The sequence below is a fragment of the Cervus elaphus genome, chromosome 21, assembly GCF_910594005.1.
Source record: "Cervus elaphus chromosome 21, mCerEla1.1, whole genome shotgun sequence".
NCBI classification, from domain to species: Eukaryota; Metazoa; Chordata; class Mammalia; order Artiodactyla; family Cervidae; genus Cervus; species Cervus elaphus.
The window spans coordinates 20,692,055-20,707,235 of record NC_057835.1 but is presented as its reverse complement, the minus strand read 5'-3'; the positions used below and the strand labels follow the sequence as shown (position 1 = coordinate 20,707,235).

The 15,181-nt window shown below is 38.0% G+C and overlaps 1 protein-coding gene across 11 annotated transcripts in view; it reads left to right on the top strand.

The window, feature by feature from the left end:
- Positions 1-15,181, top strand: part of TBC1D31 (TBC1 domain family member 31) — a 78,999-nt gene that overhangs the window by 33,041 nt on the left and 30,777 nt on the right. For all 11 annotated transcript variants that reach the window (XM_043880441.1, XM_043880446.1, XM_043880440.1 and 8 more), the window contains 4 exons: positions 2,337-2,488; positions 5,700-5,859; positions 8,244-8,444; positions 12,409-12,585. In XM_043880441.1, the coding sequence (XP_043736376.1) occupies positions 2,337-2,488; positions 5,700-5,859; positions 8,244-8,444; positions 12,409-12,585 (690 nt within the window). The remainder of the gene's footprint in view (positions 1-2,336; positions 2,489-5,699; positions 5,860-8,243; positions 8,445-12,408; positions 12,586-15,181) is intronic.

The window sequence follows — 15,181 nt, the reverse complement described above, 5'->3', positions numbered from 1 at the left end:
TCATTATAGATCGTAATGTATTCACTGAGTTCTTTCTGTAAGACCTTCATATTACAAATCTTCTTAATATAATGGAACTGTTGGCAAAAGGCCTACCAGATTGTCTTTGATAAAGTAAGCCTAGGACAAAAATGAGGAGGAGCTAGATCAGGCAAGGGCCTCGGCATCTGATGTAGTTGAGCTAGCATCTTTTAGAGTCTTATAGCTTTAGTCCTTAGTAGATTGTTCTAATTAACCAGTATGTTCCATAGTACATTTTGTATGCATGCATGTATGTTTTTAGCATTATTATCAAAAAAGAGATAATGTATTATATATAATAATATGTAAATATATATTTTTACAATTCCCTAAAATTTTCATAGTAATGTTTTAATGCATTTAATGCATTAAAACTATATGTATATAATAACTGGATGACAATAATACAAATTAGTCACAAGGCTGCCATATTGCATGTGGATGCTTTATTGACCCATTATTTTTGTAACACTGGGGAAAGCCATGGTAGATGCAGTGTTGATCCTGCTTTTTTTCTGGACATCTCTCTCACTATTGTGATGATGGTTACATCTAGATTCTGAATACTCAGAGACACTCTAGTCCAGTGTTAGAGACACTGAACACTTCATCCCCAAAGAATGTATTAATAGCATTCCCTCTGACACCAGTGAAATTGTGAAGATGTCAGAATAAAAGGTAACAAATCCTTAAAGGTGTTCTGCCTCCTCTGAGTCCCTGCCCCTCTCTGTTTCCAACACAAAAACAGTCATATGTTTTAAAAATAATAAAGCTTGTAAAGACACAGTAGTAGACACAAGAAGATGTGTTCAAATATGAAGTGTTATAGTTAGTTCTGATGCAGTTAAGAAGGCTGATCTGGATAGAACCAAAGAACAGATACCTAGAACTCAACATAAACTGTTAAAGGTGAAAATGCATATACTATACAACTTAGTAAGAAAAAGGTTTATTCATTCATTTATTCAACAAAAAACTGTTGCACACCTTTACCAAGTTCTAGTCATTGTGCTTGCCACTGACCCCACAAGAATAAGCAAGATAGACAAGACTTCTGCCCGCCGTTGTTCAGAACCAGCCAAGTGTCTTCCGCTGGGAAGGATGTTGCGTCTCTTGGGGTTCCATGCATGGGGTCTCAGGGTAGATTTCCTGTGGGCAGGCGAGTATATAAAGAAATCATAATTCTTCTGTGGTTCAGAGGAATAAAATAGAAGACAAAGCTGTATTGAGGGGAAAATAAAGGAAAAAAAGAATAAATAGCTAGAGCTGTAACTAACTATTAGCTGTTTGCAGGAATTTATTTTGAGGGGATAGCTAGGAATGCTTGTCCTTAGGGTACTGAATTTTTTTCATGTCCTTTGCTTCCTTTCTTACCTCCCTCTGTGTGTTTTACACAGACGGCACACAAAGTTATATTTGAAGCCATTGAAACTTATGAGAAAATATTGGTCAATTTTAATAAAAATGTTATATTATCGAAGTAAGCATTGCTTACTGCTTATGTAATAGAGAAATAGAAATTATGTGAATAAAATGACATTTTCAGCTTTTCCACCAATTTCAGTCTCAATTGTACATTAAATAAATTGAATCTCTAATAAAATATGAGAATCCCTGCTAAAATATAAAATCTCTAACATCATGTATTTGTTTTCAAGTTTTTACTTTTGCAATTAATGCTTTGCAAACATTTATACACATTTATCTTAAAGCATTTTGCTGTTTTTTTCCTCAAAGAGTTAACCCTTAGAAGCAGATTGATTATTCAGAAGGAATATAAGACTGTTGAGACATATACAGTATCTTTAGTCAGTTTCTACTACCAGCAGGAGTGTATCACAGTTCCTTTTTCTGTAGTGTCACCAACATGTAATATTTTTAACACTTGGTTGTTAGTATTTAATAGTGTATATTAGTATATAACTTATAAATACACTATGTATATTTTGTGTATATGTTTGGTTTGTGTTTTGTGTAGTTTGTGCATTATTTTAAAGTAAATTTGATACACATAAAATGGTATCTTATTTTCATTTGAATCTTTTATAAGGTTAAATATTTAAGAATTGTTAGTATTTTATGGATAAACTTGTCATTATAGTCACCTATTTTTTGTTTAAAGGAGTTTACCTTTTCTTTTACTTTATAATAGTATATAAAATGTCAGTTTTATCCCCTGGCATGTATTGTAAATGTATTTTCTCCAGTTTAAGAAAAAATAATTTTAAGAAAGAATTAACTACTTGTAAATTTTAAACTTAAAGAGGGTTAAATGATCCTTATATAGAGAATAACTATTTTTCCTTCCTTTTTAGGTTTTCTTTCTACCATTCAGTAATACCATCCTCAGCTGTTTTAAAGATAATTCCATCTTCGCCTGGGAATGTGATACTCTTGTTTGCAAATATCAATTGCCAGCTCCACCTGAAAGCTCTAATATATTATACAAAGTGTTTGCCGTGACCAGGTAATGTTCACTTTGAGACACTGAGGATTTTTATGAAATTTAACTTCCAGTGAAATTTTATAAATTTTCATTCAGTATTTTATTGTCATACGAGCAAAAGTTTCCTTTAGACTAAGATATGATCTCAGATATGGTATTAAGTTTTTTACTTATTGTACACAAAAATATAAAAAGCATATGAAATCCTAAGGCTGGTACACTCATTAGCTATAATAAGCATCAACTAACAGCCACTCCTGTCTTGTCTGTAATTCTGCCTGTGCTCAGTCATGTACAACCCTTTGAGATCCCGTAAACTGCCCGCCAGTCTCCTCTGTCCCTGGGGTTTTCCTGGCAAGAATACTGGAGTGGATTGCCATTTCCCCCTCCAGGGGGTCTTCCCAACCCAGGGATCAAACCTGTGTCTCCTGCCTTAGCAGGCAGACTCTTTACCACCAGCAACCGTCTACTGCTTCTGTACTCTGTCGTCGTAAAACAAAGCCCAAGTGTATCATTTCATGCGTAAATATTTCAGTGTGTATCCCTAAAGGATGGGGCCCTTTTTGAAACACAACTGTGGTACTATCATTACACCTTTAAAAATTCGTAATACTATGTCTAATTATTATTCATAGTTCACGATTGGTCTAATGATCGTTTTTGTGGTTGGTTGTTCAAGTTAGGAACAAAATAAGGTTCACACGTGGCCTTGGTTGATATATTTCTCTTTATATTTTCTTTGCGGTTAATTTGTTAAAGAACTGGTCATTTGTCCTGTAGTTTTCTATATTCTAGATTCTGCTCTTTGCATCCCTGTGATGCTATTTAATGTGATCTTCTCTCATCTATATTTACTATAAACTGGTTATGTCATATTTCCTGTGAGTTGGAGGCTTGATCTGATCTGGTTTGATTTGGGAGCAAGAAGACATTGTAGGTGGTTGGTGTCCTTTCATCTGGAGGAACACAGAACTCTTCCTTGTGATGTTAATGGTCATTGGTGATCATCACCTAGATATCCTGTGTTGCATTGGAGGTTAGCAAAAGGGAACTATCCTGTCTTTCCTTCTCCCTTATTAACCAGAACCTCCTCGAGAAAGAAACTTCCTCTCATCAATTCTTTGGTTACTTTGCTGTACAGTTAGTAAAGGAAAAGCAGGATAAAATGCTTGATTTCTTCCTCTTTAAAAAAGAAAACCTTTTTTCCCAAAATAATGGATTGGTTTATTGGCATATTCAGAGGTGGCCATTGAAGGTCTTTTGTCTTTAATCTTTGTAAACTCATGGATTTAAGCATAGTTGACATGGTTTTACTTATTAAAATTATTATTCTTAGTGATGCTCTGGAATTATTATTCTTAGTGATGCTCTGGTTCTCTCATCTTTGACCAGTGAGATTATCTTCAGGTCGGCTCTGAACCCTCCTGATACAACCCCTTGTCTATGATGTGTGTGTGTTAGTCACTCAGTCATGTCCGACTCTTTGCAACGCCGTGGTCTGGAGCCCACCAGGCTCCTCTATCCATGGAATTCTCCAGGCAAGAATATTGTAGTGGGTTGGCATTCCCTTCTCCAGGGGATCTTCCTGACCCAGGGATCCCATGTCTCCTGTGTCTTTGCAGGCAGATTCTTGATCACTGAATGACCAGGGAAGCCCTTTTCCAGGCTGCTGCATTATAATAGGTTTCTTAGTTGGTCTATTTTTATTTTTTATTTTTTTCCTCTGTATCATTTTATTTTTTTTTCCCATTTATTTTGATTAGTTGGAAGCTGATTACTTTACAATATTGTAGTGGTTTTTGCCATACATTGACATGAATCAGCCATGGATTTACATGTGTTCCCCATCCTGAACCCCCCTCCCACCTCCCTCCCCATCCCATCCCTCTGGGTCATCCCAGTGCACCAGCCCCAAGCACTTGTCTTATGAATCCAGCCTGGGCTGGTGATCTGTTTCACACTTGATAATATACATGTTTCGATGCTGTTCTCTCAGATCATCCCACCCTCACCTTCTCCCATAGAGTCCAAAAGTCTATTCTATACATCTGTGTCTCTTTTTCTGTCTTGCATATAGGGTTATCGTGTCTTGCATATAGGGTTATCGTGGTCTATTTTTAATGTCATTTCCTAAAGTCAGTCTCTGCAAAGCAGCTAGGGTGCTTCTTAAATCATCAAGTCATTTCCCTATTGAACTCCCTTGAAAGGCTTTCCATTGCTCTTAGGAAAATCCAACTCCCCGCCATATCCCCTGAGGTCTTTTGTCCTCTGGTCTTGGCTTCCCTCCCTTTTCTCATCTTATTTCCTTCCCCATCTAATTTAAGTGTTCAGCCACACTCAAATATTGCTTCTCATTCTTCCTTATATACTAACCTTATTCCTATCTCAACATTTTTGTATTAGCCAGTCAGCAGTGCTGACAAGCATTCTTCCTCCAGGTCACCCTGTGACCCATTCACATCATTCTTGCAGTAGATCTTCCTCCTTCCCCAGCTCTGTAACATCACCTGTTTAAATGAATAAACATTAAGAATTAATTTCCTCAGAGGTGCTAGCCACATTTTAGTTCCTTGGTGGCTCAGAGGGTAAAGCGTTTGCCTGCAAGACGAGAGACCTCGGTTCTATCCCTGGGTCGGGAAGATCCCCTGGAGAAGGAAATGGCAACCCACTCCAGTACTCTTGCCTGGAGAATCCCGTGGATGGAGGAGTCTGGTAGGCTACAGCCCACGGGGTCGTAAAGAGTCGGACACGACTGAGTGATTTCACTTTCACTTTGAATCACATGTGGCTAATAGTGACTATTTTGGTTCTTACTGTTTGGGTTTTTGTTTATTTATTTTTGGCCGCACTTGGTCTTTTCTGCTGGGCTCAGGCTTTCCCTCGTTGTGGTGAGTCGGGGCTACTCTTCCTGGCAGTGTGCAAGCTTCTCATTGTGGTGGATTCTCCTGTTGTGACATGTGGGCCCAGCAGTTGTGGCTGTCAGGCTCTAGAGCGAGGGCTCAATAGTTGTAGCACATGGGCTTGGTGGCCCACAGCATGTGGAATCTTCCCCCATCAGGGATGGAACCTGTGGCCTCTGCATCAGATTCTTATCCCCCGTACCACCAGGGACGTCCAGTAGTGACTTTTTTGGACAGCATAGATGAGAACATTTCCATCATGATACTGGAGCAGGTTGGACAGTGCTGCTGTAAATAATTCATCCAGTCTTACAAACCTGTTTGTTCTGCAGGGATGGCCGAATCCTGGCTGCAGGGGGCAAATCAAATCATATTCATTTGTGGTGCTTGGAAGCTAAACAGCTATTTAGAATTATCCAGATGCCCACCAAAGTTCGTGCCATCCGCCATCTGGAATTTCTTCCTGATAGTTTTGATGCTGGTTCTAATCAGGTTAGTAACGTAGTACTTTTTTGGAAAAATCGTATCAATTTCTGCAGTATATTAGTTCTCTTATCTAACTTGTGGCAGCCTGATTGTTTCAAGGATTTAAAATTGCCAAAAACTTGTTAAGAGTGTAAAACTGAAAAAATGGAAACATCTTAGGTTCTATATATTAATGATAATTTACCCTTTTCCCTAAAATCGGTATACTTTATGTCATACTCTGGTTTACAGGGTGATAAAGTGTGCTATTTTTTATTTGATCCTTAAAGAATTCTTTGAGCATAGGCAGGGAATGTTTCACAGACTGTGACATCAAACTAGGTGACTTGTCAACACTGCTGTTAGTTACAAGGATTAAAAGTAGGACCAGAATGGAAATTTTCTTGCTTTTTTGTTGTGCTGTGTTTTATCTACGGTAACAGGTTGCCTCAAGCCTATGAAACGTGTTTTCATTCTATTTAGCCTTAGTTTACAAAGTGCTCCCCTTCCACACACCCTCTTTCTTTTTAATAGTTGGGCAATTGAACCTTAACTTCTTTATTTTAAATTATCTTGGGTCTTGCCATTAACAAATTTTATATGTGTGTGTTTTATGTATATATGTATGATGTATGTGTGTGTATATTTATCATATCTGTTTTAAGTTTTTTGAGTAGATAATGCTTTCACACGGTTGAAAATGTAAGAAAAAAAAAAAAAGGCATAAAGTGAACTCTTACTTTTCTCTCTCATTTGCCCAGTTACTCACTCTCCAAAAACCACTGCTGTTATATAATCTTATGTTTTTCCCATTTTGCATTTTTTTTCTTTACTTAGTTTACCTTGAAGATTATCCTATATCATTACAAAACTTCATTCTTTTGTACAGCTGTATAAATTTTTTTAACCAGTCCTTTATTATTGGGCACTCAACCTGTTTTTAGTTCTTTTCTAGCACAAATAATACTGCACTGCATCACTTTTGCACACGTCACTTCACACATCCTGTCTGAAGGGTAAAATAAAATCCCAGAGTTAAATACTGGTACCAGCATTATGTGCATCTGTAGTTTTGATAGATCTTGCCAAATTGCCTTCCAGAGAAGTTGCATCAACTGAATGACGAGATTCCTACCATCTGATCAACAGAAAGCTTGCTTTTTAGATTGTCACCTTCAAATTGCCTCCAACCACCTTCAAACTGTAGTCTTTCACATAACAAGGGATGTCAGTGTTTCACAAAATCACCTGGTGACACTGCCTACCAGCCCCTGGCCCAGGGAAAGAACCTGCAGACGAAGCAGTGGAGGGGTTTATTGTTTTGTGCGTTTAAGCTTTTTTAGTATGTGTTTTTAATTTTTCAAGTTGTATGGGTTACACCTATTTTTTTCCCCCTTAAGACTAGCTTCCTTCGGACTTCCCCCCGCCCCCAACACAGTCCTTTTTTGCAGCTCACAGACTTTCTCCCTCCACAACCCAAATACTGGTTACAACAGCGAGGTCACAGGTTTGTGTGGGTTCTGACAGGACAGCTGTCAGCTCTGCTCAAGCTGAGGATGGAGAAGGGAAACAAGCCCTCCACCCTCCCCACTCTGCCAGCCAGCGTGGGGTCACAGTGAAGAACTGTAGTCCTCTCTGCTTCCCCTGGAGGGATCGGTAGAGACAGGCCTGCCTGTGGGAAGGGAAGAGTCTCAGTGGACCTTGCTGTAGTCTCCCGGGATAGGCTCCTTACTGGTTCTGGTTAGGGCCAGGCTTATCTGGACCTGAACTGGGCAAATCTGCGTGAGCCATGATTAGGGATTTTAAATAAACATCATGGCTCTCTGCGAGTGTGGTCTCCTCCGATTTTCCTCCAGCCCACCACTGCATGCCCCGCCCCCCAAGAGAGAACATATGTAAATACACACATGTGTATGTGTGTAGTTTGACTTTTTAAAATTGAGGTGTAATTGACATAGAACATGTTAGTTTTGGGGCTTCCCTCATAGCTCAGGAAGACCCTGGTTCAATTCCTGGGTTGGGAAGATCCACTGGAGAAGGGATAGGCTACCCACTCCAATATTCGTGGGCTTCCCTTGTGGCTCAGCTGGTAAAGAATCTGCCTGCAATGTGGGAGACCTGGGTTCCATCCCTGGGTCGGGAAGATTCCCCTGGAGAAGGGAAAGGCTACCCACTCCAGTATTCTGGCCTGGAAAATTCCATGGACTGTATAGTCCATGGGGTCACAAAGAGTCAGACAGGACTGAGCAACTTTCACTTTCATTTTCATGTCAGTTTCAGGTGTATAACATGATGACTTAGTATTTGTATGTTATATTGTAAAATGATCACCATAATAAGTCAAGTTAACATCTGAGACTTTTGAATTTTAAATGTGTTTTAGGAACTCACATGTTTCTCTCTACTCTTAGGTTCTTGGAGTGCTAAGTCAGGATGGTATTATGAGATTTATTAATATACAGACTTGTAAACTTCTCTTTGAAATTGGAAGCCTTGATGACGGAATTAGCTCATCAGTAATTAGCCCACATGGACGGTACATTGCATCTATTATGGAAAATGGCAGTCTGAACATATACTCAGTTCAGACTTTAACGAAAGAAATAAATAAGGTATGTTATCAAGTAAGCTTCCCTTCTTTCTGTTAAGATTTAAAAGTTTTATCATCAAAAATAAAAGCTCTGTTACAATTTTTTAACTTCTTTGCACCATTATCCCTTTTTCTGGATATGTTTTTTTCGCTCTTACTCCCAAAGCCACATCTCCAGACTTTGCAACCGATGCTCCATTCTTAAACTGCTGCCTTTGTCAAAGGCCTCTGTTTTGTTGTCCTCGTCCGATTTGAGGTACCCTTCTGATCTGCTTCCCGAAAAAGGTCTGCAATCCCGGTCTGTTCATTTTTTTCTCTTTCTTCCCATCTTGCAAGCTGGACACCTTGGAGCACCTGTGACTGTGTCTATTCCTGTTTCCCGCATCGAGTCAATACTAAGTCATGTACTCCTTGAATCTGAAATATCTGTACGTGGCCCACCTGTTGGCCATCTCGGCCATCCTTGTATTGGTGCTCACTGACTGCTCTCCAATAATAGTAATCTCAATAAATATACCTAAACTCAGAGCCCTCGGTGCCTGCTCCTCCTCATCAATCATCTTCCACCTGCCATTTTTCTAAAATAAGACTTTCATCATCTAAAACAATGCTGTTCTCGTGGCCTCCTTCCCTTTGCCTGTTGCATTAAGTCCAGACTCTTCTGCCTGCCTCTCAAGGTCTTCTCTATTCTTGTCTCTATCTACTATTTCCCCATGCTTTCAGCTTCTCTTACTGTCCCTTGTAGACACTGTGCACATTTCTGCATCTGTTGTTACACTACACATTTCATCTGAAATGTATTTCCTACTTCTCTTACGGTAATCTAGAATTTCTCCGGCTTGTTGCATCAAATAACAAAGCAAGTTTTACCTTAGATTGTTTCCTTCTCTTTTCTGGAGTGGTTGTTGTGGGGGTCGGGGGTTCTTTTTAAAAAGAAATGATTCATTTTTAATTGGAGGATAATTGCTTTACAATGTTGTTTTGGTTTCTGCCACACATCAACATGAATCAGCCATAGATATGCCTATGTCCCCTCCCTCCCACCTCCCACCCCATCCCACCCATCTAGGATGGCACAGTGCTCTGGGTTGAGCTCCCCGTGTCATATAGTAAATCCCCACTGGCTACTTTACCTATGGTAATGAATATGTTTCAGTGCTATTCTCTCAATTTGTCCCACCCTCTCCTTTCCCCATTGTGTCCACAAGTCCTTCTCTATGTCTGCGTCTCTATTGCTGCCCTACAAATGAATTCATCAGTAAGAAGTTCTTATTACAGAGAAAAGCCAAAAGATACAGATAAGCAAATAATTCAATAAGTCTAACCATTCTCAGATGATTTTGAAATGTATGCCTACCAAGTATTTTTTTTCTATGCATGTAAATGTATACAGTCAACCTGTATATTCACAGATTCCATTTGTGAATGTGTCTGCTGGTGAAATTCAGTATTCACTAACTCAGTGTTGTGGCAACTCTGTAAAACATAACTACTGCGAATAATGAGAATTGTGTGTGTGTGTCGTGTACACATGTGAATACGTTTTCTTTAAACATACGGAATTATACTCTACTGTTCTTGCAGACTTAAAAAATTTTAATAACATTATTTGCACTTAATGAGAGTTATTAGCCTAGCTGAATATATAAGAGCTAGATAAATGTTATTAACAGAAATAGAGGGAGATCCGAGAAAAACCAAGATAAGCATGTTATTGGCTTCCTCTCTGTTATTTGTTAAGCAAATTGAGATCAGATTGATGAAAAGCTAGCTCATAACAGAAGTAGGATAATTTTTTTTGACACATTACCGACACCACCAGTGTCTCTGTGGCTATTCCAGGCTTACAAAATGCCCAGGTTTATACAAAATTTATTAACCATGTCCCATTCCTTCAAGCCCTATTTTCTTGCCATTGAAGAATTTCTGGTAGTCTGCTGATAATAAGTAAGCTAATTCCTATTTCTATGCTGAAGTTTCAACACTCCTGAGGTGTGGCAATTCAGGTCATATCTCAGGCTTCAACTTTTGGGAGATTCTTTTATGCAAGGACTATGAAAAATGTGGCACTAGAATTAGTATTTTGATAATGATTTAGAAGAATGGACTGAGGTTAGAAGATAGTTCAAGGATATTAAAGATGGGTAGTATTCAGAAGTCAGACCACTTATTAATTACATTTCATAGACAAAGAATTGAATCATTGAGTAAGTAGTCACTGTACTTTTTCTTTGGTCAGAGCTATTGCTACTATATTTTGCATTATTCTTATATTCTTTCAAATGTGAATAAATAATAATGCATCCCAGAAAACCACTATTTAAAAAAAAACCCTACTGATACAGTTAAAACTTTAAATACTTCTCCTAATAATTTTAAAATGAAAGTACAATAGCAATGCCATATATATTATTTTCATTACCTACTCTTATACACTTCACATATGTTACATACTGCAGTTGACAATAGGGAATGTTTTCCTGGTCTCCTGTCATAGGTGCAAATTTCAAAAGCAAGGGGCTAAAAAAAAAAAAAAAAAAAAAAAAAAAAAAAAGCAAGGGGCTTCCCAGGTGGCTCAGTGGTAAAGAACCTGCCTCCCAGTGCAGGAGACACGGGTTTGATTCCTGGTTCGGGAAGATCTCCTGGAGAAAGAAATGGCAACCCACTCCAGGATTATTGCCAGGAAAAATCCCATGGACAGAGGCGCCTGGTGGGCTACAGTCCATGGGCTCATAAAAAGAGTCAAACACAACTTAGCAACTAAGTGAGCAACTGCTGCTCCTTCAAAAGCAGAAGTCCTGAACCTTTGAAGGCAACATGGGAAAAAGTTTTGTTTGAAACCTCAAAGTAGTCTTTTTATAGTCTGTTATTTAAAAAGAGTCAGAATGTTTGCCTTGTTCTACTTATTTCTTTTGGGGGTGAGAGAGGAGGAGGTCAAAAAAGTTTGGTTTCTGTGTCAAAGAGCTTTCCCAAAGAGTGATGATTCATTTCCATTGTACATCATCATGGAAGCACACTGTTCTGGCTTTCATGACAGCTTGATTCAAGGTGATGCATATGATTTGTGTTTTTTGGAAATCTAATATGTTCGTTTGGACTTCTGGGATTTTCCTTGTGTCCTCATATAAGAGGCATTGCCACTTTGACTTCAAGAAAAAATTATTTAAAAAACACAATCCATCTGTCATTGCTCTGGGTCTGGGCTAATTACTTAGGAAACACTCAGCCATAATGGTCTCAAAAATTTAAACACCCTGTGAAAGTCATTGTACTTTAATCATGTTTAGAACTGAGAAAACCAGGGGTACTTTACCTGCTTATTTCCTTTGAACAAGGATGATCGTTTTATTTCAAAGTGTTATTCATAAAGGAAATGTCTTAGTCAAGTAAGTTGAAGTTGTTGGAGGCTTATCTTCCTATTTGATAAGCCCCATCACAATGAGGGTTTGGCGTCTGATTTGTGCCGTCTGCACGTCCTCTGAAGCTGTTGATGCACCGAGGGACTGACAGCCATCTCCAAGTAAGTTAGAGAATGGAACCAAGGACAGGGGCAGGGGTGCTGTGCTTGCAGAGGAAAGTCACGTGACAGTTTCCCCGCAAAGAAATTTAACTGGAGCCCAAAGAATACTAGGGTGCTTCTGTCAGCCTTCTAGAGGGCCATGGGCTACAGATTACTACTGTTCTCTGAGCTTTTATTGTGCAGGTATAAAAGATGGATTGATACTGTGTGACTTAAGGCCAGCTTTCAAGCAATCATTCAATTCTATTTATCTTTGTTAACCAAGATCTTTTATTATGTTCCTCAAAGGAATTTGGCAGAAATTTGCTTTGACTCATTAGTCAACAAGGAAACATTCTTGGACACTTTATTTATACTTTTTGTATCAAGGCACAGTATTAAATTGACCAAAATAAAATTTTTAAATACTGTGTTTGCAGGTCTGTTTTCTAAAGATAGCCACTGGATTTCTTTCCCTCCTTTTTAGCCACCTCCTCCTTTAGTGAAAGTGATTGAGGATTTGCCTAAGAAGAAAGGGAATTCTGGTGATCTTAAGGTGACAGTGACATCAGGAAGAGTACAGCGGCCGGCGAAACCAAGGGAAAGCAAAATACAGACCAGAATATTGAAACAAGACCTGACTGGTAGTTTTGAAAAGAAAGAGGTAAGAGTATATTAAACTTTTCATTTGTCATGACTGCTGTAAACAGGTCTCATGATTCCTAGTCCATCATCATTCTTCCTTAAGAATTAAAAGGAAAATTTTAGAAAAGCAGCCAGTTGTAACTGAAATTATAACATGCTTTTTAAAACTTTAATATAAAATTTAAAAGCCTTTTTAATATAAAATTAATGCATACTTTTTTTTTTTAAGTCAAACAGTATAGAATTTCATTGTCCAATATGGTAGCCACTAGTCACAAGTGGCTGGTCTGATTTGAAATGTGTATGTGTGAAGTACACATCAGATACTGAAATTTTATTATGAGCAAAAGAAAGTAAAATATTTTAAAAATTGAAGTATAGCTCATTTACAGTTTTAGTACAAAATAGTGATTCAGTATTTTTATAGATTATACTCCATTTAAAGCTATTGTAAAATATTAGCTATATTCTCTGTGCTGTATATCTTGTTATATATCTATACTATTATATATATAACAAGCTTATTATATATAGTAGTTTGTACTTAATTTCCTACCCCTAAAGAAGGAAAAGCATCATATTAATTAATAATACTATGCTGATTGTGTTTGCAAATGATAACATTTTTATTGCATTGGGTTAAATTATTAAATTTGATTTTTACATTCTGCTTGTGACTGTTTTAACATGGCTCCTAGAAAACTTAAAATCACATTTGCCTCCTGGATTAACAGTTATCTGGCAGAGAAGGCTGTAAAGGGACAAAACCCAAAAGTACACTTCTCTTTCTCTCTGTGCCCTAGCCCACTCTTCATTGCACTCCCCAGAGGTAATCATCATTAATAACTGTTCATCTTTCAGAAGTTTTCTGTGTATAAATATATGCATATATACCTGTATCTGTTACCTTTAAATTTCTTTAAATAAATGGAGTCATACTATATTACTGTCTTATAACTTGCTCTTATCATTTAATAGATTGACTATTTATATTAGTGCAGGTAGTGCTACAGCAGTTAAAAATATTTGCATAGTATTGCATTTATGGATGTACATTAGTTTATCTCACTAGAACTCTGCTCACTGGCATTTAGGTTGTAATATTAGTCTTCTGTTAATACATTCTGTGATGCAGTGGCTATTCTTTGAACATTTGCACAAACATGTCTGTAGAAGAATTTTTAAGTAAGAGCATGAGCATAAAAATTTTCATAGTAGCCCAGTTGTTCTTCAGAATTTGTGTGTGTGTGTGATTTATTCAAGAAAAAATTAGAAGCAACCAAAATGTCCACCATTAGGTAACTAATCAATATAAATTATGGTAGAGCTTTATAATAGAAATCTAGGAATATGTAAGAGGAGAGGGAAATGATTGTAGTATGTTAAATATAAAAAGCAAGCTACAAGAACTATATGTTTGGTTATCTGTGTGCTTAGTCACTCAGTCGTGTCCGACTCTGTGACCCCATGGACTGTGTCCCGCCAGGCTCCTCTGTCCATGGGGATTCTCGAGGCCAGAATACTGGACTGGGTTGCCATGCCCTCCTCCAGGGGATCTTCCCAACACAGAGACTGAACCCAGGTCTCCCACATTGCAGGCCAATTCTTTACCATCTGAGCCACTTTTAAAAAGATAGGGGTACTTATGTATTATTTTAAAAACTCTATAGGAAAGACTGAGTTACTAATAGAATTACCTATTTCAGTCAGTTTTATTATCTTCTTTATAGGTTTTATTTTTGTATTTTCCTTATTCTCTGGAATTGAAGGAAAATATCAACAATAGAGAAACTGCTAGCATTTTCAGGACCTTTTAAAACTTTTTATTGACAGTAAATCAGTCACATACATATAAATGGGGAGCTCAGTACATTTTTACAGACTGAATACACCTGCCCTGTCAGCACCCAGATCAAAAAATGGAGCCTTTCCCAACACCCTCGAAGGCCCTCTGCTGCTCCCTTCCAGGCACTTCGCCCCTTACCCCAAGGATAACTGTCTCCTGTTTTTTAACACCTTAGATTAGTTCTGCCCCTTTTGTGCTTATGTTCATTGGATCATTTAGTTGGTACTCTTTTGTGTCTGGCTTCTTTCATGCGTCATATCTGAGAGATCCATGTGGTCACAATTCTATATCTGTATAGAATTCCCTGGTATGAATAAGCCATGCTTTTATCCATTCTGCTATTGGTTGGCATCTGAGTAGTTTTCTAGTTTTTTTTGCTGTTAGAAACAGTGTTACTGTGAACATTCTAGTGCATCTTTGGTGAACATAAGGATGTGTCTCTTGTTGGGTATAAACCTAGGAATGGAATTACGGGCTTATGGGCTGTGCATATGTTCAGCTTTAGTAAATACTGTCAGAGTTTCCCAGGTGGTTGATCTAAACAATCCATATTCTCACCATGAGGTATTTAAGTGTTCTAGTCACTTCACGTTCTTACCAACTGTTGGTGTTTTTCACATTAATTTTGACAGCTTTTCTTCTATAAGCAGTTTTAAAAAGTGAAGCTTGCATCAAAAGAGGAGTGTGTAAAGTGTTGTCTACCAGGGAAATTCAGTAGAAACTCAGTGCTCAGGGCTTTCACTGGAGGCTGGTTACAGGCATGCCCTGT